At 40.8% G+C, this 27118-nt stretch overlaps 1 protein-coding gene across 1 annotated transcript in view; it reads left to right on the top strand.

Moving 5' to 3' along the window:
- LOC113023039 (copine-9-like) overlaps window positions 1–27118 on the top strand; it is a 193359-nt gene that overhangs the window by 151476 nt on the left and 14765 nt on the right. The window contains exons 17-19 of the mRNA XM_080302167.1: window positions 5563–5690; window positions 18071–18173; window positions 20053–20110. Coding sequence (XP_080158293.1) covers window positions 5563–5690; window positions 18071–18173; window positions 20053–20110 — 289 coding nt within the window. The remainder of the gene's footprint in view (window positions 1–5562; window positions 5691–18070; window positions 18174–20052; window positions 20111–27118) is intronic.

The following is a 27118-nucleotide window of genomic DNA, read 5'->3' as shown; positions in this document are numbered from 1 at the left end:
GAAGCCAATTGAGTCTAATAACAGATTAAATGCCATGTTGAGGCTGTCATTTTTAGCATCTACATGGATGTTAAAATCACCCACAATAATTATTTTATCTGAGCTCAGAACTAAATTAGATAAAAAGTCTGAGAAATCAGACAGAAACTCTGTGTAAGGCCCAGGTGGACGATAGATGATAACAAGTAAGACTGGTTTCTGAGTTTTACAGCTGGGGTGGACGAGGCTAAGCATCAGGCTTTCAAATGAATTAAAAGTCTGTCTTGGTCTTTGGTTGATTGAAAGGCTGGTGTGAAAAATTGCTGCCACACCGCCCCCTCAGCCTGTGCTTCAAGATTTCTGGTAGTTAGAATGACTCGGGGGTAGGGATGGGTACCGGTGTCCGGTGCCATGTTCTGACATAAACGGTAGTAACCAGACCGAAAAGCAGCGCACATTTCGGTGCTTTATTTCGGTGCTTTTTTTTCCTGAGCTGTGATACACTTCTAGCCAATCATTTTACGTTTCTGAGGATAGTAGGCGGGGCCAGGTACGTACGTTCAGTTAGAGCAGAGCTACAGATTAAAAATGCCCAAGGCAAAGCGGTCAAAGTCTGGCTGTACTTCACAGCAAAAGATGCAAACTCAGCAGCAACAAGTGCTTTAAGCTGATACTGTGATACTGTCAAAGGAGGTAACACCTCAAATCCGATGAAACACCTGGCGACGCATAGCGTTTTTTTTAAAAGCCGAGAAATGCGCCGTATATGATAGCTTGCTGCGAGACCTCACACCGAGCACATCTACTGCGGGTGTGGTGCCTGTTATCTGACCCGGAGTTAGCAACATCCCCCAAAAACCCGAAGAGGAGAGTCCTGGCCCCTAGCCCTGCCAGTGTAGCAGAAATGATGAGGATGATGATGCAGCAGCAGCCGTTCTTCTCTGAGTGAGTAGCTTAATGTTGTTCGTGTGTAATTTACGTTGAGTAGGCTAACCACGTTATTACATTAATGCATGTAAGGTGAACTAGCAAACATCATCATAGCTACATGCGGCTGTCCTCTTGTTTGATGGCAGATACTCCCTTCACCCTGGCCAAAAAGGCTAAAATGACCAAAGAAAAAGTGGAAAACAGTTAAACATGAGAGGTTTTTGGACAAAGTTTGTGTTTTTTCCATTGTTTAAGCACTGCTTCCAGCCAAGAGTGATGCCATATATGCCCCATAGCTGCAGAAAAGGCTAACATTGTTATCTTTTTACAAAAAAACAGCTGAACATGAGAGGTTTTAGGACCAATTTTGTGTTCTCCATTCTTTAAGCACCGGCAGCGTTTCAAAAGTACCGGTTTGGCACCAGTATCGGACAAAACCTAAACGATACCCATCCCTACTCGGGGGTGTTGATTCATTTAAACTAAGATAATCTTCCTGCTGCAACCAGGTTTCTGTAAGGCAGAGTAAATTGATTTGTTGATCAATTATTAAGTCATGTACTAACAGAGACTTGGAGGAGAGAGACCTAATGTTTAATAATCCACATTTCACTGTTTTATTCTGCGGTGCAGATGTGGATACTGTATTGTTCTGTCTTTGGGATTTTTTTATGTTTAAATCATTTTTTGCTGGTTTTTAGTTTGTTTTTTGTCTGTTTGGGAGCTGACACAGTCTCTATGGGGATGGTGTTTTGGGAGAAAACAGGAGGAGTTAAGCTGCAGAGAGGCGTGTAAGACTGCAACTCAGCTTCCTGGTCCCAACTCTGGATAGTCAAGTTTTAGGGGCTTTAATAAATTTAGGCAGGTTTCTAGAAATGAGAGCTGCTCCATCCAAAGTGGGATGGATGCCGTCTCTCCTAACAAGACCAGGTTTCCCCCAGAAGGTTACCCAATTATCTATAAAGCCCACATTGTAGGGAGCTAATTACTGACACTTGTTTCTGTGATTTTGTACTTCTTGTCACTAAACATAATAGTGATCTATGGTCACTACTTGTCACGGCCATAGACTGACCAGTAAATTAAGAGCTTCAGCTGTCATTTTACCATAACATTATAATACAGCATCATCTTTACTGTAGATCCCGTGCCACTTTCTTTCCATCTCATGCTCAACTTTTCCTTAGCTAATGAACAACAGCCATAGAAAGCTGAACTTCTCCTGAGGCAGTGAGTCATCCCAACCCGGAGTGGGTACTCCATTCCTTTTTGACTGAAAATCATGATGTCAGACTCAGAGGGGCAAATTCTCATTCCAGCCATTCACTCTAATACTGCTAGTTGGTGATCATTCTCAATGACGCTAAGATCATTCAAAAACCAAATATGTGATGTCTTTGTGATAGTTACAACAAACTAAGATATCTCTGATTAAGAAACTAAATTGCAGTTTAAACTGAAACTTCTGATTCAACAAAATGAGGGGCACACAGCCAGTGTCGAGAGTAATCATAAGTGTGTTTGATTTTGTGAGCTGTCAAATCGGCACGCTTTCTAAAGTCTGGATCCACGCTGCCAGCTCAGGATATCCAGAGGACATTTCATGAAGTTATTTATCATCATTTATAATCATGGATTAACGGTTCTAATTAGCATTCAAATTAACATTTAAATGAGTAAGATAATGTACCTGGTGAGCTCAAATTATCCCTCACAATGCATGAAACATCATGCAGCAATATAATCTGGAACAACTTGTTCAGTCAATGGAAAGAGGGCTTGTATAATTCTCCAGTTATAAACATTGTGGAGTAGTCTTGTGAAGCTGATGACTGAAGCAGAGAGAAGGAACAAAAGGTAGGAGGGTAAAAAACACAGTGAATCACGCTGAGAGAAAAGTTCATGTGTTTGATGGTTTGGGACTGATGGAAAAATAATAGCGTAAACAGACAGGCAGCTACAGTGAATGACATTTTACAGAAGGACAGCTTAGCTCAGCATTGTCCACCAACAGGATGGCAATGCTAACAGTGTGAAAGCAGAGAAAGGAAAAAACAATCACGTGTGCTGTGATTCCAGAAAGTGGTCTCCTAGTTTAGAAGAAATTCAGAGCAAAGTGGGTAGGAAGTAAACACGGAAAAGGAGTCTTTTTGTTGTTCTAAGGCTGCAGGCAAAGATTAGTAGGAGGGTTTAAGAAAACCGTATTATTACCAGATCTTTTTATATGGGAGTAAACATCCCAATGACATGCCTCAGGTCTTTCATTAGTGCACTGGAAATATTTCTTACTCGAGTTTTTTCTGACCTGAAACTGTCAAGTTTTGTCAAGTCCCAAGATCCCCTTGGCTCTCTCCCAGTCAGAAATCAGAGGTGTGCGAGTGAGTGTCAGCACACTTTGCATAACTTTCTCTCATTTCCACGTGAGCAGCCATTCAATCAGCTTTCCCAATTAGAGTTCACCTCAGCGTGACAAATCCCAGACCCACGCCACACTGAGGCAACTATTGTCAACTGCAAAGTGTTAGCATTTGGTCTTATAAAAGACGACTTATGTAGGACAGATCATTGGGCCAGTTACTGAACAGCAAGTCAATGGGATTTTTTTTTTTTTTTACATTTTTTAAACTGACTAAATGCCCATATTTGGTTATTTAAAGTGCAACCAATGAGGACAATCTGAAACTTTGAGCAGGGACCCCGGTGTCTTTCACAAGGACACTGCTTCAGGGCTCAGACCATCAAGCCCAAGCTAATGGCCAAAATGAAAGAGCATTACAGTAAACCCAAAATATAGCAAACTAAGTAACACCGGGTTCTGATGTAGAACAATTGTCTGTATTAAAGTCATTTAATTTATAGATATAAATTGAAATTTCATTAAATAATTTAAAAGAAATCATTTAAAAATAACCCCACTTGGGATAAAAAAAGTATTTCTTGTTCTTATCAGTATGAGCTATAGCTATAATGGACCTCATAGTGGTCCTTTACCCACTGTCAGCCTGCCAGTTTTCTTACCTGCATGATCCCATATCTAGAAACAAGCTGTTTATTGTTGAAAGGCTTAATAATAGTAATGTACTTAATACTAGTTTTATAGCTAATCTGTTTCCAGTGTTAAATGTTGTGTCTTTGAGTTGGATCCATTATGTTATTGGATCATAATCACTGACTCACTAATATGTACATAAATTTAATGTTGCAGCCGGAGATGATTTAAATGTCTTTTATTCTGCTGGATATCTTTAGCTATAGTAATAAAGTATCATATGTTAGTAGATTTATGTTAAAATCTGCAAAATAACAAATATAATATGAACCGTCCCAGACAAAATGCAGTGGAGTCAGAGTTAAAACTATAATAAAAAGTTATGTTAGAGCTTAATTAACACAATCTAAGAAACAGTTTTACTTCCTTTAAATAAAACTATATTATTAAACAGAAACTTCAGTCTCAGTGGAAATAATTAAAAAGTATAGTCTTGGGGACAGATAGCAGAAGGCCTCAGAGCTTTGGAAAGAAAGAGATGATTAGCTGTAAGTAACTACTACATCAGGTCACTGCAAAGGAAATGTCAGCATTTCAATAATGTGCCACTAACACTCGAGTATCTACAAATGCTGAATGAGGATAAAATGAGGCGACATACAGTCTGAATGACTGCTGTTTTTTTATACTAACTGGATAGAGGTCTGTATTCATGTTGGATAATTCCACTCTATTCGGCTTAGGAAGTTTCCCTGCAATGTCAATATGAATAATATTATAAAAGGAGAATTTCAGCAACAACAGAGCACCAAGGACCTGCATTGGTAAACAAACACTTAAAATGCACCAGAATAAAATCATAATACAAATTCAGTGTGTAGCAGGAAAGCAAAACATATTCTTGTATTCATTAATCACCTCGTGAATTATTCCTAGTAACTAATAACTTTCTTACTTTATATACCTCTTGCATGTCCTCTGAGGACAGGAACCTTGCAGGGTGCAGCACGAGCAAAGGTTGAAGCACAGAATACGCAACTCCCACAATAGAAAATCTGGAGGCTAAACTTGAACAGAACACAGTTCACATAGAATCTGCCATTCATCACAGGGTCAGTAAGTCCGTTTGTGAAGGTGGGATCATAATAATATTCTGACCAAGGAGAATTTGTTTTAGACAGGAGTAGAGATCAGGAAGAGGTTGATTAATTTTACTGGGTTAAAATGTTTGTGTGAATAAATGTGAGGTGCACAGTGATGAACTGAGAATTTACAAAAGTAAAAGTAATACAAAGGAACAAAAGCAAAACTGAGGAGACGTTTTCTCTATGATGTGTGTGTGTGTGTGTGTGTGTGTGTGTGTGTGTGTGTGTGTGTGTGTGTGTGTGTGTGTGTGTGTGTGTGTATTGATTATTGGTTGCTTCTCAAGCTATAGTGTATGGTGAATAATAGCTATGTACATCAGCAGTATGTAAACAAAGATAATTAGCTTTTGAGGAGACCATACAGATGAAATTGCCAGTCAAACCAGTAGAAAAATATTCTACTTTATCCCCTTGGGGTTAGAGTGCTATAAAATTTAAATATAAGGACGTAAAGGTAAGTCATTGAATGTTGGCGTCAGTATGAATGTTCCCTCACAAAGTGAATTTTCTTCTCTGCAGAACTTTAACTCCGAGAACCCAAACTGTGTTGGCATTGAAGGTGTACTAGAGGCTTACTTTCAGAGCCTGCGAACTGTTCAGCTGTATGGTCCAACCAACTTTGCTCCTGTCATCAACCAAGTGGCTCGGTGAGAGACAAAGCTTTACTCACACACATTCTCTCATTGTAAGACAGAAATATCTTCTCATGCAGGAATACTTTTTACATTCAAACTCACCCAAAGGGCCCATAATAACTTCATATTCAAGTCAATTAAGTTTTATTTATAGCCAAGTTACAACAGTCACCTCGAGGCACTTTACACGAGTATATATATCTTAGTAAGGCAAAGATCCTACAATAACAGAGAGAAAACCCCAACAATCAACACTCTATAGTCAACTGTTAGGGGTATTATAACTAAGTGGACACGATTGGAAATGACACTAATTCAGCCATGAAGTGGAAGGCCACACAGCGGGGGTCAGTGGATGCTGAGGCGCTAACTTCCTGCAGAGCCAATCGGTACAGACCTCTAAACTTCATGTGTCTCCATGGAATCGAGCAGCCAAGCAGCTTCATTTGGGCCTTACATCACCATGGGCAATGAGAAGTGTCAGATGCAGTGGTGTTAAGCACACCGCCACTGGACTCTAGAGCAGTGGAGATGTGTTCTACGGAGTGATCAATCACGCTTTTCTGTGTGGCAATCCGAAGGTATCAGCTGCATGCTAGTTTTGCTAAGTTTTCATGCTTTGTGGTTAAGACTTCTCAGCCTGCTCAGTGGATTAACTGTAGTTCTGCCTATTGTAGATCCCTCACTCTGGTCTCCAGCCTGCTGACCACAGGGGAAGGACACATCTTTCTGTTGCCTGTTGTCACTGCTCAAATATTTATTTACAATTAAAGTTCTTTTAATTGTAGTTTGATAAGTTTATATATTAGCTTATTTACAAATCATAATAGTTTTCATAAAGAGACAAGAACAATGTTATAGAGCTTTTTCTGACAGGTACTTGGATCTGTGATAAACAACAACCCAAATGCTGATTATCAACTACATCCTATACTTATATACTTGTATGTACATTCTATAATAATGAACTTTTACTGAAGTAAAAACAAATAAACAAATGTTTTGAATTAAAATAAACTCTATATAAATGTTTAGTCATTAAAGTGTACAGCACAGCTGGAACTAATTCACTATAATTAAAATCGAACCATTAGTCAACTTATATTTTAAATTTTGCCTTATAGGGTTAGAGATTTAAATGGAGTTCATGGTGAAATATTTGCCTTTGTATAGTTTATCTTTTGATGAATAAATTAAAAAAAATAGCTTTTAAAGAGTGAAAGATTTGTGCAACACGTAACTTGTTTACCAATTCAATTATAGCTGTAATTTCTACGGCTCATTGATGGATGTACCGATTTATCACCGGCTTCACTTTTATACAAAAAAAAATCTTAAAAGCTGAAGGATTCTGAGGCCCCTTTTGAAGCATTTCCATCCACTCATGGTACGTGCAGTTACATGTGTTTGTCTCTGAGCAACAGACTAAGCAACTTTATGCTGGCAGGTTTAAATGTCTGTATTTTGACTAAAGTTATAATTGCTAGATCCCGATGCACACTTCCATTCCTGATCCCCATTATGCTTTTCTCTCTTTTTTGAGAAATAAATAGTTGTTTCTTATTATCAGTGGAAGAGCTTCCAATATGGACATTTAGAATCTTTATAGAGGGTTTTTACGTCCACATGAGAGATAACTGAAATAAGTGAAAACAGATTAGGACTCGCATTAGGACACAGATGACACCAGGAGTATTGGGACTTGTCAGACTTAGTGAGCCGTGATGAATCGATTTCATCAGGAGTGCCTGAGTGGATAATATAATTTGAGGAAAGAGGTTTTGCTCATTTGGATTTTTTCCATTGTATCTTAAGAACTGGCTACATTAATAAACTCCACACAGTAGTTACATTAATTTAATTTATTCGTGCGTATTTTGTGAAACTCAAATAAATTTTTCTCCTTTTGATGCCTAAACGTAACTGTAAGAAAGTGAAACTGAAAAGTAACTTTAAAGAAGGATAAAATGTAAGTAAACACTGTATTTATAGCAACAAACTAAAAAAAAATCCGCACCACAAGCTAAAACAATAATGGCACTACATGAGCATTTTTGGCAGTTAGGTGATAGCAATACCAGCAAACAGAAAAAAATAACAATTAAAAATATATATACAGGCATTACACGTTTTTCCTTCAGTGGGAAATTGTGTTTGGCGTGCACACTATACGGACAAAAGTCAAATCATCTTAAATTCAGCAGTTTTCAGTTGCATTACCACAGGAATAGAATAGAGTAGAATAGAATAGCCCTTCATTGCCATTATACATGAACAATAAAATTATGGGTGCTCCACACGAAATGTACAGGACATCAGGAAAAAATAACAAACAGAAGAGATTTATACATTCAAGAGGAAATATACAAACTAGAGGAACATGTACAAAACAAGAGAAAGGCACAGAGAGCAAAGTGCTTGGAAGGCCTTGGTCTGAGTATAGAGCCTGTATGTGAGTGACCTGAGTGATGAGGGTTACATGGCTCAGATTGGTGAGGTGGGTGGGCAGGGATGGGGTGTGGGGGATAAATTCAAGCACCAAACATTTGTGAAAGAACAGATTGCTCCAAAGAACTCACAAAATTCTTGCATGGTACCTTAATGAGATGACAACTCTGCAACACACTGTACAATTTGTTCCCTCCTAGACATTCCATGATCAGCTGTACGTGTACCTGGCATTATTGGAGTGGAAGCATTTATCAACCACAAAATGGCAAACCACAAAGTGTTGCAGATGGGCATTAGTATTAGCATAGAAATTGTGACCAGGAGCTTCATGGCGTAAATTTTCATGTCTGAGTAGCTTCTGTAGATACAAAATGTAGGTGGCCTACTTTTCTTCAATAACTGTACCTAATTAAGATTTTTATTTTGTCTTTCCATTTAACTGTTAATACAGTTTTCTCATGAAATATTTAAGGCCTATGTGTCAGACACTGTGATTTTTATTGTTTTTCAACATCCTCTGAACAACTGCGTATCCGCATTATCCTCCCCCTTAATCCTGCATCATAGTCTACCAGATCATTTAGGAACAAATTGGATTTTGAAACTTTTCTACAGCAAAACTACAGCTCGTGTTATGTTTTTAATGGATTGTGGTTGTTTATTGCCCACTATTGTATTTTTAGTCCTCATATAAAGCAATCATATCCTGTCCCAGTTAAGTGTGATTGTGGTTGCATAATCAAATGAGTATAGCAGTACTGTTAAGCTGTGAGATTCAAAACTGCCAACCGTTTAGAAAAAGAACAGAAAATGCATTCTCTCTTTTAATCTCACTTCCTGTACTCACACGTTCTTTTTCATTTGCACTTTTTCTTTGATGCATTCTTTTACTTCTGTCTTCTCTATTTGTTCTTTGTCTTCCTCACTCTCCCATCTGTTTCCATTTCTTTTTGCTGCTATCTATTATTTACTGCAGTTCAAAAAAATCACCGTGCTCTTTTTCCTCCCTTTCTAGTGCTTGCTCATGCTGCTCCTCCTCTGTGTCCTCATCTTCCATCACCTCTTCACCCACTACTTCTTCATTGTTATCTATGTGGGAGGTTAAGAATAGTGATGAAGACATAGAGCAGAGGAGGAACATTAATGGTGTAATCCATATGTACATAACTACTTATAGTCACACACAGTTGCTCTTATTAGAACAACAGTGTTATTATTGCAGGCTATGAATGATACGCTAAACATGAGGGTTTTTTATTTTTTTCAGCTAAGTGGTATATATCAAAGGGTTAAATAAAGTTATATAAACTGCTTTTGAAGAAACATTTGCCTTGCTCTCTATAACTCCTTAGTTTAAAAGAGCAGGGAACAGCTAGTGACTGAATGGACAGATGGAAGGACGAATTAGTGGATTAATCGATTTATGGATGGACATGCAAAGGGACTTCTCCGAGGGTGACTGACACCAGGACTACATCCATCGCTGCAAATGAAGGCTGCCTGCTTCTCCGCCTGGATCAGCTAAGGCCAGGTTTTGACCAGGCCAGGTCGATCCCTGCTCAAAGGAGGAAAGTCAGTAGGCCCCAGCCTGTTCCTGCACCATGAATAGGATCCTTTAAGGGCTGTTTTGCCCAAGGGTTAGGTATGGTATTTCATCTGGTAGCTCCTCATATGACTTAGTCCTCTGAGTATCCTGTAAATCCACTCACACTGAGCGTCCTGTGAACCCCAAGCCAGCCCAGAGACTTTGTTCCTGGTTTCTGCGCTGGCAGAGTGGTTTTAATATCTTGAGTCTGAGGTGATGCTGCGCCATTGTGTCCAGTGTGCCACGGCCCCAGCCCAGGGTGCCTGTGTGCCCTGCATATCCCGAGCCTCTAGTGTCTTCAGAGGGTGCCAAAGTGTTTGAGCTTGAGCCAAAGTGTCCCAAGCTGCTTGAGCCGTTAGATCTTGTTTTACCCAAGATGGCCTCCCTTTATCTTTGGTCTGCGGACTTATTTTGTTTTCACCGCCTTTGTTCCATCTCAGCCTCCAGCCAGGCCTCTACAGGCATACTGCTTTCACAGTTGGCCTTCTTGAGCTTGTGCTTGGCCACTCCTCAGCGGCTGGTTCCCTGCCCTGCTTCACCAATACCCGCACTCTACCTAGTCTCGAGAGTGAACCCATCTGCTCTGCCTTTTTCATCGCTGCCAGACTCCCACCAAGTACCAGAGATCTTCATGTCTGTTGTTGCCACCCCCCTGCCAAGCCTCCTAAGAGGCCCCTTCTCCACTGCCAATGTCAACGACAGTCACCTGCCAAGCAAATAAAGGGTACTGTCATCTCCACAAATGCCAGCTGCTTGACAAGCCTTTGGAGGCACTCCATCACCTCTTCTGGCCTTGAGTCCAACCTATGGAGGGTCTTCACTGCATTCACCAGAAGATCTTTGTTCCTTCCCTCACAGGAAACTGCATGCTTTTGCAGAGCACAGGAGGTGCAGACAGAAAGTGAAACTTAGAGTGTGTGACGTGCTGTGGAAATATATATATATAACCATGCTGGCTGCTGCTGCTTTCAGACCTGAGCTTCAATTCAATTCAATTCAATTCAATTTTATTTATATAGCGCCAAATCACAACAAAAGTCGCCTCAAGGCGCTTCATAGATACAGAGAAAAACCCAACAATCATATGACCCCCCTATGAGCAAGCACTTTGGCGACAGTGGGAAGGAAAAACTCCATTTTAACAGGAAGAAACCTCCGGCAGAACCAGGCTCAGGGAGGGGCGGGGCCATCTGCTGTGACCTGTTGGGGTGAGAGAAGGAAGACAGGATAAAAGACATGCTGTGGAAGAGAGACAGAGGTTAACAACAGATATGATTCAATGCAGAGAGGTCTATTAATACATAGTGAGTGAGAAAGGTGACTGGAAAGGAAAAACTCAATGCATCATGGGAATCCCCCGGCAGCCTACATCTATTGCAGCATAACAAAGGGAGGATTCAGGGTCACCTGGTCCAGCCCTAACTATATGCTTTAGAAAAAAGGAAAGTTTTAAGCCTAATCTTGAAAGTAGAGATAGTGTCTGTCTCCTGAATCCAAACTGGAAGCTGGTTCCACAGAAGAGGGGCCTGAAAACTGAAGGCTCTGCCTCCCATTCTACTTTTAAATACTCTAGGAACAACAAGTAGGCCTGCAGAGCGAGAGCGAAGTGCTCTAATAGGGTGATATGGTACTACAAGGTCATTAAGATAAGATGGGGCCTGATTATTTAAGACCTTGTATGTGAGGAGCAGGATTTTGAATTCAATTCTGGATTTAACAGGAAGCCAGTGAAGGGAAGCCAAAACAGGAGAAATCTGCTCTCTTTCTAGTCCCTGTCCGTACTCTTGCTGCAGCATTTTGGATTAGCTGAAGGCTTTTCAGGGAGTTTTTTGGACATCCTGATAATAATGAGTTACAGTAGTCCAGCCTGGAAGTAATAAATGCATGAACTAGTTTTTCAGCATCACTCTGAGACAGGATATTTCTAACTTTAGAGATGTTGCGCAAATGGAAGAACGCAGTCTTACATATTTGTTTAATATGTGCATTGAAGGACATGTCCTGGTCAAAAATGACTCCAAGGTTCCTCACAGTGTTACTGGAGGCCAAGGTAATGCCATCCAGAGTAAGAATCTGGTTAGATACCATATTTCTAGGCTTTTCAGGGCCGAGTACAATAACCTCAGTTTTATCTGAATTAAGAAGCAGAAAGTTAGCGGCCATCCAGGTCTTTATGTCTTTAAGACATTCCTGCAGTTTAACTAATTGGTGTGTGTTATCTGGCTTCATGGACAGATAGAGCTGGGTGTCATCTGCATAGCAGTGAAAATGGATGCTATGTCTTCTAATGATGCTGCCTAAGGGAAGCATGTATAATGTAAACAGAATTGGCCCTAGCACTGAACCCTGTGGAGTCTATTAGATAGATATGATACAAACCACTGCAGTACCTGTAATACCTACAGCATGTTCTAATCGCTCTAATAGGATATTATGGTCGACAGTATCGAATGCTGCACTAAGGTCTAGCAGGACAAGCACAGAGATGAGTCCACTGTCAGAGGCCATAAGAAGATCATTTGTAACCTTCACTAAAGCTGTTTCTGTGCTGTGATGAGCTCTGAAACCTGACTGAAACTGTTCAAATAAACCATTCCTCTGCAGATGATCTGTTAGCTGTTTGACAACTACTCTTTCAAGGATGTTTGATATAAAGGAAGGTTGGAGATTGGCCTATAATTAGCTAAGACTGCTGGGTCTAGAGATGCTTTTTGAGTAAAGGTTTAACTACAGCCAGCTTGAAGGCCTGTGGTACATAGCCGATCATTAGAGATAGGTTGATCATATTTAAGATCGAAGAATTAATTAATGGCAGGACTTCTTTGAGCAGTTTTGTAGGAATGGGGTCTAAAAGACACGTTGAAGGTTTGGAGGAAGTAATTATTGAAGTTAACTCAGAAAGATCAATTGGAGAAAAAGAGTCTAACTTAACATCAATGGTACTAAGAGTAGCTGTAGATAATATTACATCTGTGGGATGATTACTGGTAATTTTTCCTCTAATGATAAAAATTTTATTTGTGAAGAAGTTCATGAAGTCATTACTAGTTAACGTTAAAGGGATGGTTGGCTCACAAGAGCTCTGACTGTTTGTCAGCCTGGCTACAGAGCTGAAGAGAAACCTGGGGTTGTTCTTATTTTCTTCAACCAGTGATGAATAGTAAGATGTTCTGGCTTTGCGGAGGGCTTTCTTATAAAGCAGCAAACTATTTCTCCAGGCTAAATGATGATCCTCTAAATTTGTGACACGCCATTTCCTCTCCAGATTACGAGTCATCTGCTTTAGGGTACGTGTTTGAGAATTATACCACGGAGTCAGGTACTTCTGATTAGAGACCTTAGTTTTCACAGGAGCTACAGTATCCAGAGTCGTATGTAGTGAGGAGGTGAAATTATTAACAAGATAATCGACCTCTGTTGGAGCAGCGTTCAGATAGCTGCTCTGCTCTGTGTTGGTACAGGGCATTGAAGATGATAACAGTGGGTGGATTATATTCTTAAACTTAGTTACAGTGCTTTCAGAAAGACATCTACTGTGATAAAGTCTACTCTCCACCGCTGTGTAATCAATTATTGTAAAAGTAAATGTTATCAGGAAATGATCAGACAGGAGAGGGTTTTCAGGAAACACTGTTAAATGTTCAGTTTCTACGCCATATGTTAAAACAAGATCTAGAGTGTGATTAAAGTGGTGGGTGGGTTCTTTTACATTTTGAGAGAAACCAATTGAGTCTAATAACAGACTAAATGCCATGTTGAGGCTGTCATTTTTAGCATCTACATGGATGTTAAAATCACCCACAATGTCTTTGTGTGCTCGGTCGCCGTTCCCAGAAATGTAAAATAAAGATCATTTTTCGAATTTTGACCACTCTGAGCCCACTCTTTTTCGGCTGCCAAAAGAATGCAAAGGACTAAATTGAATACCCCCCTGCTCTGTGTCCAGGCCAACCTCCGAGTTCCTCCTCTAGGTTGACACCCTGAACTGTCCTACTCTGCTCAGGAGCTGGGCTGACTACCTCAGTTGTCATTTATTGTTTGTTGGCCTTTCCTGCTCCCTGTTTTTGGTCATGTTTATGGTTCTTTGTCACTGGGCCGGTGACCCTGTGTTTTATGTTATTATTAATCTTTGATTTCAACATGGTTTTTCACTGTTAGTGTTTTGGTTTCTGTTTTGTATTTCTAGCTCCCTAAGTTCTCTAGTATTTCTTGGGTTTTGTTCCTGTGCCCCTCATATTTAGTGTAGGTTTAGTTCTCTCCATGTTTATTTTCTTGTTCCACAGTCAGTCGTGTCTCATGTCACTCCTGTCCATGCGCTCCGTGTTCACTCTGTTCAGTCTCAAGTCCGTGCCTCTGTGCCTGTCCCATGTTTCCTGTTTTACTTTGATAGTCCCTTTCCTGTGTTCAGTGTTTTGAGTTTTGCTTTTCCCCTGTCTGGTTACGTCTGATTAGTCCCAGCTGTGTTTCCACTTGTTACCCACCCTCTCGTTATCCTACCTGTGTATTTTAGTCCTCAGTCTTCCCCTTCCTCTGCCCTGTTATACCCTCTCATTGCTGTGTGCTACTTTCCTGGTTTAACTTGGTAAACTCCTAGTCTCCAGCTTCTTCGTTCTTCCTTCTCTGTTTCCAAGTTTAGTCTCCTAGTTTCTAGTTATTATGTTCTGTTTCCTGTATTTTGACATACATTAAAAGCTGCCTCTTTTAGTTCATCCCTCTGTGTTCTGAGTCTTGCGTTTGGGTCCAATCTCCTGCTTGCCACACAATAAACATGACATTTTTGTTAAACTTGGTCTTGGTATCCTGCATTTCGAGTCCTCATCCCACACACTCCACATTATGAGATCCTAAATCTTAGTATTCAGGGGACAAAAGAGTAACAATTCTAACAGATACATAAATTATATAGACTGATGATCTATAATATAAATTTTTTGTACTGAAGGATGCAGGTACAGTTTAATGCTTTGAAGCTTCTGAAACCTATGTCATCACCAAGATAACATAGACTTCAGGAGCAAAACAGCGAGACATAGTAGTGACAGAATCCTTAAAGATATACGGAAGAAATGGCAATGAAAACAAAGTCAAGAATTGAGAATTGGAGAATAACTTCAGGTCTTCCTGACATTATCTTGTTCTCAGGTTTCATTGTTTTACCTGTTTACACACTTTATTCCACAGAGACAGAAAAGGAAAAAGCAGGGCTGCAAGCAGAAGTTAAGAGCGAGAACCAGAAAAAACTAAATCAATGGATGTTAAGACAAGAGGACATAAAGAGAGGGATGCAGCAGACAGGCACACTCTGATGATCCATCATGGCTGAACGCAATCCCAGCAGTGACAGGGTTTAGAACAGGACTCCCCGGAGTCTAGACACTGGTGTTGGTGAGGATGCAGCCTGAGGTTTGGATGGAGCTCTGAGGCGATATGGAGATGGGGAGAAGGTGGGCTGCATGAATGAGAGTCTAAAAGGGAGAATGGCAGAGAGCACAGATTTAAACCAATCAAGGTGGAGGCTGATTGGCTCAAAGAAGCCAGACAGGATGATGACTGTTCTAGAGTCATGATGCCAATGTGGAGATTGACTGTGTGGGAAAGTGGTAGTGATGCAGATGAGTGAGCTTCATAGATGAAAAATATTATTTGAAAAAATAAATGGGTAGCTTAAACAATGAGTTCTTGATCTCAGCTTGTCAGACACTGATCGTTGGTGTTTATATTTTAAGGCACTGGGAACGCTTTAAGGGTCACTTTTTAATATGCTGGGAAGTGTTCCACATCAGCATAATGCAGTTTCAGGAAGCATTATATGATGTGAAAGAGAGGCATGTTGTGCATTAAGATAGAACTTCATCTTTTTGCACACTGTCTAGAAAATTGTTTCCCAACAATAATTTTTTGTTGTTGACTTTTGGGGCCATATTAACAAACTTTCTAAAAGTCTAAGCTCTAAGTTAGTCCCAAACTTTTTACTCTGGTGACGCTGTATGAGTCGTTCTTTTAAAAGGTGTGAATATTTAATAAAAGTATATTATAGTGATGCTGGGTATAAAATGGGCAGTGTGTTATCAGCATTTCTCAGGCAAAAAAAATAGTGGAAGGACAAAACAGGAAAACTAGTCAACAACTTTTTCCTTCAAGTGAGAAAATTGGATATTTGCATTTTGCAGACTTGAGATAATTCACAATCATCTTTTTAAGAAAAGATTCCTCACTGAAGCATATTTTATGTATATTCTGGTGCTTAAACAAAAAGCTCTACAAAAATTCCCCAAAGTTTAAATGATGCCAAGTTAATAAAATACTAAGATGTTTTTGGTGCCTTTCATTAAAGATGCTTTTGTTGAAGCATACTCCTGTGTTAACACTAGACACATTAACCCTCTAAGTTTTCATCAGTGACAACCCAAACCGTAGGCCCAAACCCTAGTCCTAGGTTTTGGAGAAAAGCAAAAGCTCATCTTTTGAGAAAATGAAAATAATTTGTGTGCAAGTTGGAAGTTTTTTCTTATTATTTCAAGTTTTGACAGTCTTGTATGCAAACTAAAATCATGTATTCTGTTAGTATAAGTTTAGAGTTGGAGTCATCCTCAGTGATGACTTTGACCTCAGAGGGTTAACATTTTGGTGAGTTTAAAGTCATGATTTTATGTGACGTAATGCTATGGGAAAATATAACTTTAAGAAAATATTCTGCTGAGTCTTGTCAATCAGAAGATTAAAAAAATGTAACTGAAACACATGTTTTTCCTAAAAAGTCATTTTGGCTTGTCTCCAAAACATAAGGATTCCAGGCTAGAGTCGGGGCTGTGACGATTTAGACCTCAGAGGGTTAAAAAAGGCTACTTTTACTAAATTAAAAAACTAAATTAAGTAAGTACATTTATAAACCATATGAATACCCATTTACACATACTAGCCTACTGTGTAAGTGGGTCTGTCATCTCAAATGTTTTGTATGCTGGATGTAAAAAAAACAATGGAGGTGGATGGAATTTTTATTTATTTATTTATTTATTTATTTATTTATTTATTTTCAGAATTTTAAGGAAGAAAAGTCAGAGTTTTTTCTCTCAGAATTCTGACTTTTTTTTTCTTAGAATTTCAGAATTTTTATATTATTCTCAGAATTATCAGAAAAAAATCTGAATTCTGACAAAATAATTTCAGAAATCTGACATTCCCAGATTGGAGGAGAATTAGTTACACTGAAAAACAATGGGGGAGATCTTTTTTTCCCCAGAATTCCAGAAAATCATCGGAATTCTGAGATTAATGTCAGAAATTCTACAAAAAGGATTATGGCCACTATAAAAAAACAAAAAACAAAAATGTGGGGGGCTTGGAATCTTTTTTTTTTTTTATAAAGACTGTGGTTTCAGTCACTTTTTGGTTTGGGTTAGACCCTTCCTTCCCACGTCCTATCACAATATTAAACAAATAAGGAGGTAAAATGTTTTCCCTTCTTCACTGACCACCTCCTGTGCAATAAAGATATTACTGCAGAGTATATCTGGCTGTGGTCTCAAATTTTGTATTTAGACTATCACGGGACTTCCGCTAGAGCAGGGCTGCCCAATCCCAGTCCTCGAGAGCTACTATCCTGCAGCTTTTAGATGCATCCCTACTCCAACACAGCTGAATCAAATGGTTTGATTACCTCTTCAGCATGCCATCATGTTTGGCAAAGGCCTGATAACAAGCCATTCATTTGATTCGGGTGTGTGGGAACAAGGATGCATCTAAAAGCTGCAGGACAGTAGTTCTCGAGGACCGGGATTGGGCACCCCTGCGCTAGAGTATATCATATTAATGTCTATATTTATTTAAGTCACTTCAGCAATTTTCCGATCGACTGCAGTTTCACTCATTTGATTAAAAGAACTTGGTTGGATACTGCTGTTTCATGCTTGGATCACTTTTTCACACAGATATTGAACACAGCACACCTGCAGTACTTAATACCACCACATCAGTGATGTATGATAACATACCAAAGTGCATATCTATGTACACAAATAAATCATAAGACCCAAAACATGTTAGACATACGTGCACAAATGCAGGAACTTTCAAAGTTTGATCTCACACACTTTAGTCACCTGAAGTATCATACTTCTGAGCAGGTACTTTGCAACTGAGAGCAAAAAAACCAGAGAAAGTTACATCTGATTTTGCATTTCCTTCAAAGCCTCTATTGGTGATCAGCCATAGTTGAACATGCCCATATCCCATGCACATAAAACAATATTATCTGTTGGTTATTTTAACCAAAGCAACAGTTTTGCTCAGGCATGTGTGCATGGAACATGTTCGGGGCCTAACATTTGCATGTTTGTGTGTTTTATGCTGTAAGGAGTGCTGCAGAAGTGACTGATGGCTCACAGTACTTTGTGCTGCTGATGATCACAGACGGCGTCATCTCAGACATGGCTCAGACTAAAGAGGCAGTTGTCAATGTGAGTATACATAGCACACTACACACAGAACATTTAATTGAATGTAGAGGCAGCACATCAGTGGGATCCACATCAACCCAAGACAGGTGATATGATGTGTAAAGTCTTGTATAATAGCATATACTGTGATGAACGCAGCTATCAAGTCTGAAAAGTGTTTGTTAGTAAGAAAGTGCCTGCTTTTTCAGAAGTCCTTTAGATTTAAAATGGCCTGGCCTGTATTTGTATAGTGCTTTACTAGTCCCTAAGGACCCCAAAGCGCTTCACACATCCAGTCATCCACACATTCACACACTGGTGATGGTAAGCTACATTGTAGCCACAGCCACCCTGACAGAAGCTAGGCTGCCGGACACTGGTGCCACCGGGCCCTCGGACCACCCTCTGACCACCACCAGTAGGCAACGGGTGAAGTGTCTCGCCCAAGGACACAACGACCGAGACTGTCCAAGCCAGGGCTCGAACCGGCAACCTTCCGATTACAAGGCGAACTCCCAACTCTTGAGCCCGGCTCAATCGTGGCTCAAATATGAACAGAAATTTTAAAAAATGGGGGGAAAAAGAAGAGGAGGAAAAAGTCAGAAGTTGATTACCTCATGTAGACTTACCAGTCACAGCTGTAAGCGCTGACATAAACAAAGTCAGGCTTGCCTCAAATCACACTTGGAGGAGTACATGTGGAGTACCAGAGGCCTGAGAGCTTCAGGGTTCTGCACAGTATCTTTGCTGTTCCCAGGACTGCGCTCTTCTGGACAGAGATCTCGGATGTCATTCCTGAGATATGCTGGAGCCACTTGCCCAGGTCACTGCCTTGTTTACCACAAGCACCACTTTTGCCTTCACCCTCCATATCTTCTTGAGCTCCTCTCTCAGCCTTTGGTATTTCTTGAGTTTCTCGTTTTCCTTCTTCTTCTTTTTGCTATCATTTGGTATAGATCGATCTATTACTACACCTGTCTTCCTCTGCTTGTCCACCACTTCTCTTTCCGGTTGGTTGGACATTACTAGTTTGTCCGTCTGTATTTGGAAGTCCCACGGGATCTTATTCGGTCATTCCCAACCATCCTGGGGCACATATCCCATTATCACTTCAGGACTTCCAGGCTATGCTCGGCACTGATGTTTTTGCTGTTATGTGCTGGATTGTCTCAGAGGCATCTTTACACAGCCTGCACCTGGGGTCTTACCTGGTGTGATAGACCCCAGCATCTATGGACCTTGTGCTCAGAGCTTGTTCTTGTGCTGCTATGATTAGTGCCTCTGTGCTGTCTTTCAATCCAACTTTGTCCAACCACTGGTAGGACTTCTAGATGTCAGCCACTTCCTCTATCTGATCACACAGTTTTTTTTTTATTGGTATGTGTATGTGTCTAAATTATTAGGGATCAACTAGGTAGTTAGTTTAACCATTGCCATGACTAGCATGCAATGTAGAGAATCTCAAAGTTGTACTGATCAATATTAAAACGAATAATAACGGAAATATGGAATGTAAGTATTCTCTGTGTTACCCCAGGCAGACTGGCTTTTTGTGAAGTTAATGGAAGAGAACAGATGGCTGGATGGATGGAAAATATTTTGATTTACACATACTGTGGTTAACTACCAAGTGTCTGATCGACAAAATGTGTTTGTATTGGACTTAAATTAGATGCTACTGCAGAAGTAAGAGAAACAGGCAGAGACAAAGACTGGTACTAATTCCATAATGTTCTGGAAAAAAAAACCCACAACTGAAGTTCAGTCAAACTGTATCAGGTAAAGCTAGCTTTTCACTGGTATGCCATTCTGTATATTGCTGCATTACTGTGTAAAACTGTCTTTCAAGGAGTGGGGGAACTGTAATCTGTCTCGTATTCATTCTATGCTCCTTCCACAGGCAGCCTCTCTGCCAATGTCTGTCATCATAGTAGGAGTGGGCCCTGCTGAGTTTGATGGTAAGTACTTGTGTGTGACATGGAAGAGGGGATGTGCTGAGTACTTTCACGCTGACAGATACATGTCAGAGACGTCATTATTTGTTTCACAAATACAATCGAGCATCTGTTTCTTTGCTGTGCTCCATTATGTAGCACTGTTAAAACCAACTGTTAAAACCAACCTTGCAGGAGCAAAGAACATTCCAGCCTATATAGTTTGTATTCCAGGGCACAAACCTCATTGGTTCCTACTTACAGTATATGTCTGTAATATCATTCAGTTCTCCACATGGTTTAATCATTTAAAATGGAGCTGTAGTAACCCACAGAAAATGTCAGCCTCAGTACATCCAAGGAGATAAAAATGTCCCAGTGGAAAACCCAACCTATTTAAAATGAATACCAAATACAAACCGGCATGAAAAGTCAAATGGCTCCAGGACATTACAAGAAATAATTAAATTTGGGCTCTTGAGAGAAAAAAAAATTACAGACATGTGGTTCCAAACGAGATCAGAGATTTTCCTTATTTCCTCCTTTTCCTCCTGTTCCTCATGTTCTTAAATGTTTTTGGTTAATCACGGCGGAGCATTTCCTGAAGAAAATGTCCTGTGACTGCTGTAAAGCTGACTGAAGCAAATAGAAATGTGTGTGTGTGTGTGTGTGTGTGTGTGTGTGTGTGTGTGTGTGTGTGTGTGTGTGTGTGTGTGTGTGTGTGTGTGTGTGTGTGTGTGTGCTTCACAGAGCAGGTTCACATTTTTTATTTTTGGTCTTGGACAAAGCCTCACAGACATCCATCCAGAACTTTTGTATTTTGGGACAGGACCAAAACAAGGTGGCCTCTGCCAATTTACATCTTTCGCACGTTGGGTCAATCAGAGGATACATCTTTGCCAATTTCGATTTGCTGAGATGGACCCTATGCACTATTTTAAACTGCAGAAGGCAATGTCTTGCACACATGGAGGACGAGTGAATATTACTTAAAACATTGCCCCAGTCTGCTTCAGCAGGATCGCTTAATTGCAGACATAGAAGAAGAACCCAGGCGCAAAATCAGAACAAGTATTGATGATATGGCCTTTTTCTTAGCTGGGTTAAAACACATAATGTCATCCATTACATCATTAGGGGTTTATTTGGGAACCCTGGGATAGAGCCTGAAAGAAAGTGTCGTATTTGTAGATACCTAAAAAAACGAGAGGGGGGTAAGTTGTATTTATTAGTCAGCTGTTCAAATAAGGCAAACGATCTTTTAAAGATCTCAGCCCTCGCCTCTGCTAGCCCTGAAATGTGGCATCAGACATTGAAGGGGAAAAAACATAGTTGGAAGCTACTGGGCTGCCTAAGCACATCTTCAGAAGATTAAAATGTTTTCTAAACTGAAAGCAAATCTGGATAATATTATTAACTACAGGATTCTCAATTGTCAGGCTTTTGGGTAACGGGATAGATGCACCTACGACAGACAATAGCAAGAAAGAACCAGAAGAGAGCTTCTCCATTTCTACCCATACGGGTCCGCTGCAATCGTGCTGATAGTGCAGCCAGTAGGTCAGACAGCGTAACAGCACAGTAATAATAACAGAAATTCGGTAGAGCCAGGCCTCCGTCTTGCTTTGACTTTTGCAGATGTGTTTTATGCAAACGTGGTTTCTTATTGTTCCAAAGGTATGATGTAATTGCAGAGTCCAATTTCTTAAAATAAGCATTCGGAATGTATATAGGGAGGCTTTGAAACAGATAAAGATATCTGGGTAATACAGACATTTTAACTACATTCACTCTCCCAACTAACGAGAGAGGAAGCGGCGACCATTTTGACAAGTCTTGTTGCATACTGAGGTGTAACTTAGTAAAAATTTCTTTAAAGAGATCACTGAAGTTTTTCATCACAGTTATGCCTAGATAGACAAAACTGTGCGTTGCAGTCTTGAAGGGAACAGTAATGTTCGCTAATGTGGAAAGAGGCATATTTAGAGGCAGTAATTCACTCTTGTGTAGATTCAATTTATAGCCTGACACAAGCCCAAATGTATCAAAAAGTTCAAGAATGTAGGGAATTGTTACCTCAGCCTTGGACACAAACAGCAGGAGATCATCGGCATAGAGAGATTTTTAGTTTTTGCTCAGTGCCATATCGCGAAATGCCTTGAATAACATGACTACTTCATATAGCTATTGCCAACGGCTCAATAGCTAATACAAAAAGGAGGGGGCTGAGGGGGAAACTTCCAAACCCAAATCTTTGCAAGGCCTCAAATAGATATTCCCATTCTACTCGATCGAAAGCCTTCTCCGCATCCATGGAGAGAAGGCATTCGGAAGCAGCTTGGCTGGGGGTGTACATTATATTAAGTAGTCGACGAATACTAAAAAAGGAGTGCCTGTTTTAATAAAACCAGTCTGATCTGAAGAGATTATGTTGGGTAAAACTTTTTCCAATCGGTTGGCCAAAACCTTCGCTAGTATTTTATAGTCTGAATTCAGGAGTGAAATCGGCCTGTAGGATCCACATTCCAAAGGGTTTTTATCTTTTTTGGGAAGATACAGGCTTATACAGGCTTGATTTAGGCTATCAGGCAAAACACCTTTCAATTCTTTATTTATTTGTCACATGTAGTTATAACTAGTACAACACACAGTGAAATGTTTTTTCCGGCTAAAAAGTACTCCCCCCCCCGACTGTGCATCTTACTAAACTTATAATAAAAAATATCTATATAAAAGTATAAAAATGTATAATATCGTGCAAAATATTACGCTATAATAGTTAAGAGCTATAGTGTACGTATTTACATAAATACAGATGTATATGATAAAATACAAATAAAAATAAGGATAAAACTCAAAGGAAAATTATATACTGTGTATGGAATTGTCCATCATGTTGTCCGATTTGTGTTTTGATTGAGGAGTCTCACTGTTTGTGGGTAAAAACTCCTCCTGAACCTTTCAGTTCTTGTTTTCAGGCTACAGAGGCGTTTCCCTGACCTCAGTGGCCTGAACAGTTTGTAAGCGGGATGGCTGGAGTCGTTAGTGATCCTGATGGCCCGGGATCTGCACCTTTCAGCGTAGATGTCCTGCAGTGTTGGTAAAGATGGTCCCATAGTGCGTTCAGCTGTGCGCACGACCCTCTGCAGGGCTTTCTGTTGCTGTACTGTGCAGTTCCCGTACCACACCGTGATGTTATTACACAGGATGCTCTCAATGACCCCGGTGTAGAATCTCCTCTGGATGTTCTTGGAGATCTTAAACCTCTTTAAACGCCTCAGATGATAGAGGCGCTGTCTGCCTTTGCTGATGAGGAAGTCCGTATGTGTGTTCCAATTAAGGTCCTCTTTGATATAAACACCGAGGTATTTAAAATTAGAGACTTTCTCCACAGGGTTTCCATTGATCTGAATTGGGGTGTGAGTTTTCTCGCCTCTCTGTCTCCTAAAATCAATCACCATCTCCTTTGTTTTGCTGATATTCATGGAGAGGTGGTTTGCCACACACCACTTTGCTAATCCGTCCACCTCGCTTCGGTAGGCCCTCTCGTCATTCCCGGAGATGAGTCCTACCACCACTGTGTCGTCAGCGAACTTCACAATGGAGTTAGTGGGGTATCTGGCCGTGCAGTCCGCGGTGTAGAGGGAATAAAGAAGAGGGCTAAGCACACATCCCTGGGGGGCCCCTATGTTCAGTGAAAGGGTATGAGAGTACACATCCCCTATTCTCACCGACTGTGGTCTCGCAGTCAAAAAGCTGTGAATCCACCTGCACAAGGATGTGCTGAATCCCAGATCCCGGAGCTTATCCGTAAGGATGTGGGGCACTATGGTGTTGAACGCTGAGCTGTAGTCTATAAACAGCATTCTCACATAGTTCCCACGTCCCTCATCTAGATGGCTCAGTGTGGTGTGCAGGACCTGTGCTACAGCATCTCCAGTGGATCTATTTGTCCGGTATGCAAACTGCAATGAGTCCAAGTCAGGAGGGAGGAAAGAACTAATAAAGGGTTTCATGAGCCTTTCAAAACATTTCATCACTACAGATGTTAGGGCCACTGGGCGATAATCATTTAGGCTGGCTGGGCGGGTGTTCTTAGGGATCGGAACAATCACTGATGTTTTAAAGCAGGTGGGGACTACCTGCTGGGCCAGGGAGGCATTGAAGATGCTGGTGAAAACTGTGGTCAGCTGATCTGCACATACTCTTAGCACACGTCCCGGTATGCTATCTGGTCCCGCTGCCTTCCTGCAGTTGGTTGCCCTCAGAGCTCTCCTCACGTCATGCTCAGAGAGTATCAGTGGTGCTGGTTCAGCAGCGGGGGCGGGTGCAGGGCTCTGAGATTGAAACTGAGGCGCCTCAAAACGCGCAAAAAAAGCATTGAGTTCGTCAGCTAATTCCGGTTTCATACATCTCACAGTGCTGGGTTTATAATCTGTGATTGTTCGTAGCCCGCCCCATATACGTCGGGAGTCGCCATATTGGAAATGCGACTCCACCTTTGGCAAGAGAGTCAGTATATAACGTCGCTAACACAGGGGCTAGTTTTCCAGCAAAGGCGGCATAAAACTCGTTCGGTAAGCCATCAGGGCCTGGTGATCGGTGAGACTGTAATGATTTTATTGCTGTTATGCTCTCCTGCTGCTGCAGAGGTGCATCCAGGGTGGAAACCTCGTCTGGGGACAATGTTGGAATCTTTAGGTCTCTAAAAGAATCAGAGAGGAGGTTAGAATCATTGGTATTATCGGAGCTACACAACTTATAATAATAATGCTGATAAGCATCATTTATCCCCTGTTGATCTGTAACAGTTCCACCATCTCGGGTTGCGACCCCATTAATAGTTTGCCTGGCTCTTGCACATTTCAACTGTCTTGCTAGAATCTCTCCCACCTTATCTCCGTGCTCATAGGTATCACTGCGGTTCTTTAACAATAAATATTCTATAGAATGTGAGGCGAGCACATCATATTCTGCACCCAGTTTCAAACATTCTTTATATAAATTTGGTGAGGGGTTCTGAGAATTCCTATTATCCAAGTCTGATATTTGCTTTTCCAAATCCTTTAGTTTAGAAGTAGAAGTGCGTTTCATATTGGCTGTAAACGATATAACCTGGCCGCGAAGATAAGCCTTAAGAGCCTCCCAGACCGACGAGATGGAAATATCTGAGTTAAATTAAATTCCAAAAAGTAGGTAATTTGATCTGAAATAAACTCTATAAAGTTTTCATCACTTAACAAAAGAGAGTTTAGGAGACTCCATACCGGGTATATGCAGTGTCAATATTAAGGGCACATGGTCAGATATTACAATAGGCTGATAATCACATGACTTAACAAGAGAGGTAAAAAAATAGTCAATTCTACTGTAGGTTTGATGAGCATTTGAAAAAAAGGAATATTGTCTGTCTTGTGGGTGTAAAAAACGCCAAATGTCCAAGATGCCGTAGGTTGAAAAAAAGGACTGTAAATAAGAAGCTGTCGAGTATCCAGTTCTTACAGATGATCAGTAGGACGCGTGAAAAAAAAATTGGGGCATATATATTTGCTAATGTAACATTAATAATAAAAATTGATCTGGTTACTATAACGTATCCGTTTGAATCAGCCAGAGTCGAACAGGGGGTAAAAGGAACCCTTTTATTAAAAACCAATATATTGACCAATATCGCTACACCTCTTCCCTTTGTAAAATGTGAGTGCTGCCCCACCCAACTACATTTTAAACGAGTATTATCTGACATTTTAGGATGGGTTTCTTGAATAAAGGCTATATCAGCACCCATATTTTTCAAGTGAGCGAGAACCTTCTTTCTTTTAATAGGATGGTTCAGGCCTTTAACATTCCAGGTCACTAAGTCAATAGAGGTAACCATTGAAAATATATCAAAGGTTTTAGCTGGTTGCTCAGACGAGAAACATAAAGCACTTGGTTCTTAACTTGGACAGTCGAACACAGAAACCCTCCCAGAAACCCCCTGAACCCCCAGGTGACACTAGCTGTCAGAACAAACAGCACACCTACCCAATCCAACTGAAAAACATCCATAACTATCCTACCTAAAGCTCCTTAAGCCTGCATAGTATAAAGGTTGGAATAAGACCCACCAGGTGTACACCGGTGAAGTCCACAATTCAAAATATGTGCAAATAATTGCACTGTCACGCCAAAAAAATAATAAAGAAAAAGAAATGAAGTTAAATGTCTGAAAATCAACATAGGAATCATGACAATGCCATAACAGTCGTCCAAAGTAGTCCCGTGTTCCACGTGCCTCAAAACAGTTCAGTCTTCCATGGAGTCTTGCACAAACCTTTCGGCCTCAGCCACAGAGCCAAATGTGAGGCGTACACCATCCGTTTTAACAATGCGTAGTCGCACCGGGTATAGCAGTGATGGTTTCTGGCTCACCACCTCAGGGCTGTAGTCTTCATAGACCCGGAATGGTTTATCCATATACTTCGGGTCGTTCCTCCTCCTAGCCTCTCGTATTAGCAGCTCCTTGTTTTGGTAGCGGTGAAAACAGACAATGACGGGTCTGCCTCCAGGGGCCGGTTTGGGGGCCGAAATACGGTGTGCATGATCCAGTTCGGGGGGAGAGGGGAAAATGTCTCTCCCAAAAATGTCTTGCAACAACTGTGAGAAAAACTTAGAGGGATGTGGACCCTCAATCCCTTCCTCCAGGCCAATAAGGCGAGCATTGCAGCGTCTGTTTCTCGACTCAATGTCCGATAGCTTAGCCTTCAGCTTTTCATTAGCGACCCGTAGTGTCTCACAGGTATCCTCCACTTTAGCAAGGCGGTGGTCGAGCGTTTCGGCGCTTTCCTCCAAAGATTCTATGGTTGTCCGATGCCTTCTGTAGTCCGTCCAGCTTTTTATTCACGTCATCAAAAAAGCTGACTTTTAGCTCCGCCAGTAAAGCCAAACAGTGCTCCGCTAGCAGTGCTGTTACGTCGGCTTTGCTAACATTCGCAGGAACGCTAGCAGCCACGCATTCGGTTGTTTTGCCATTCGACTTAGGTTTAGGCG

Source organism: Astatotilapia calliptera, chromosome 5 (genome assembly GCF_964374335.1).
Source record: "Astatotilapia calliptera chromosome 5, fAstCal68.1, whole genome shotgun sequence".
In the NCBI taxonomy this organism is placed as follows: Eukaryota; Metazoa; Chordata; class Actinopteri; order Cichliformes; family Cichlidae; genus Astatotilapia; species Astatotilapia calliptera.
The sequence above is the reverse complement of the archived record's forward strand: the minus strand, read 5'-3'. Positions and strand labels throughout refer to the sequence as shown.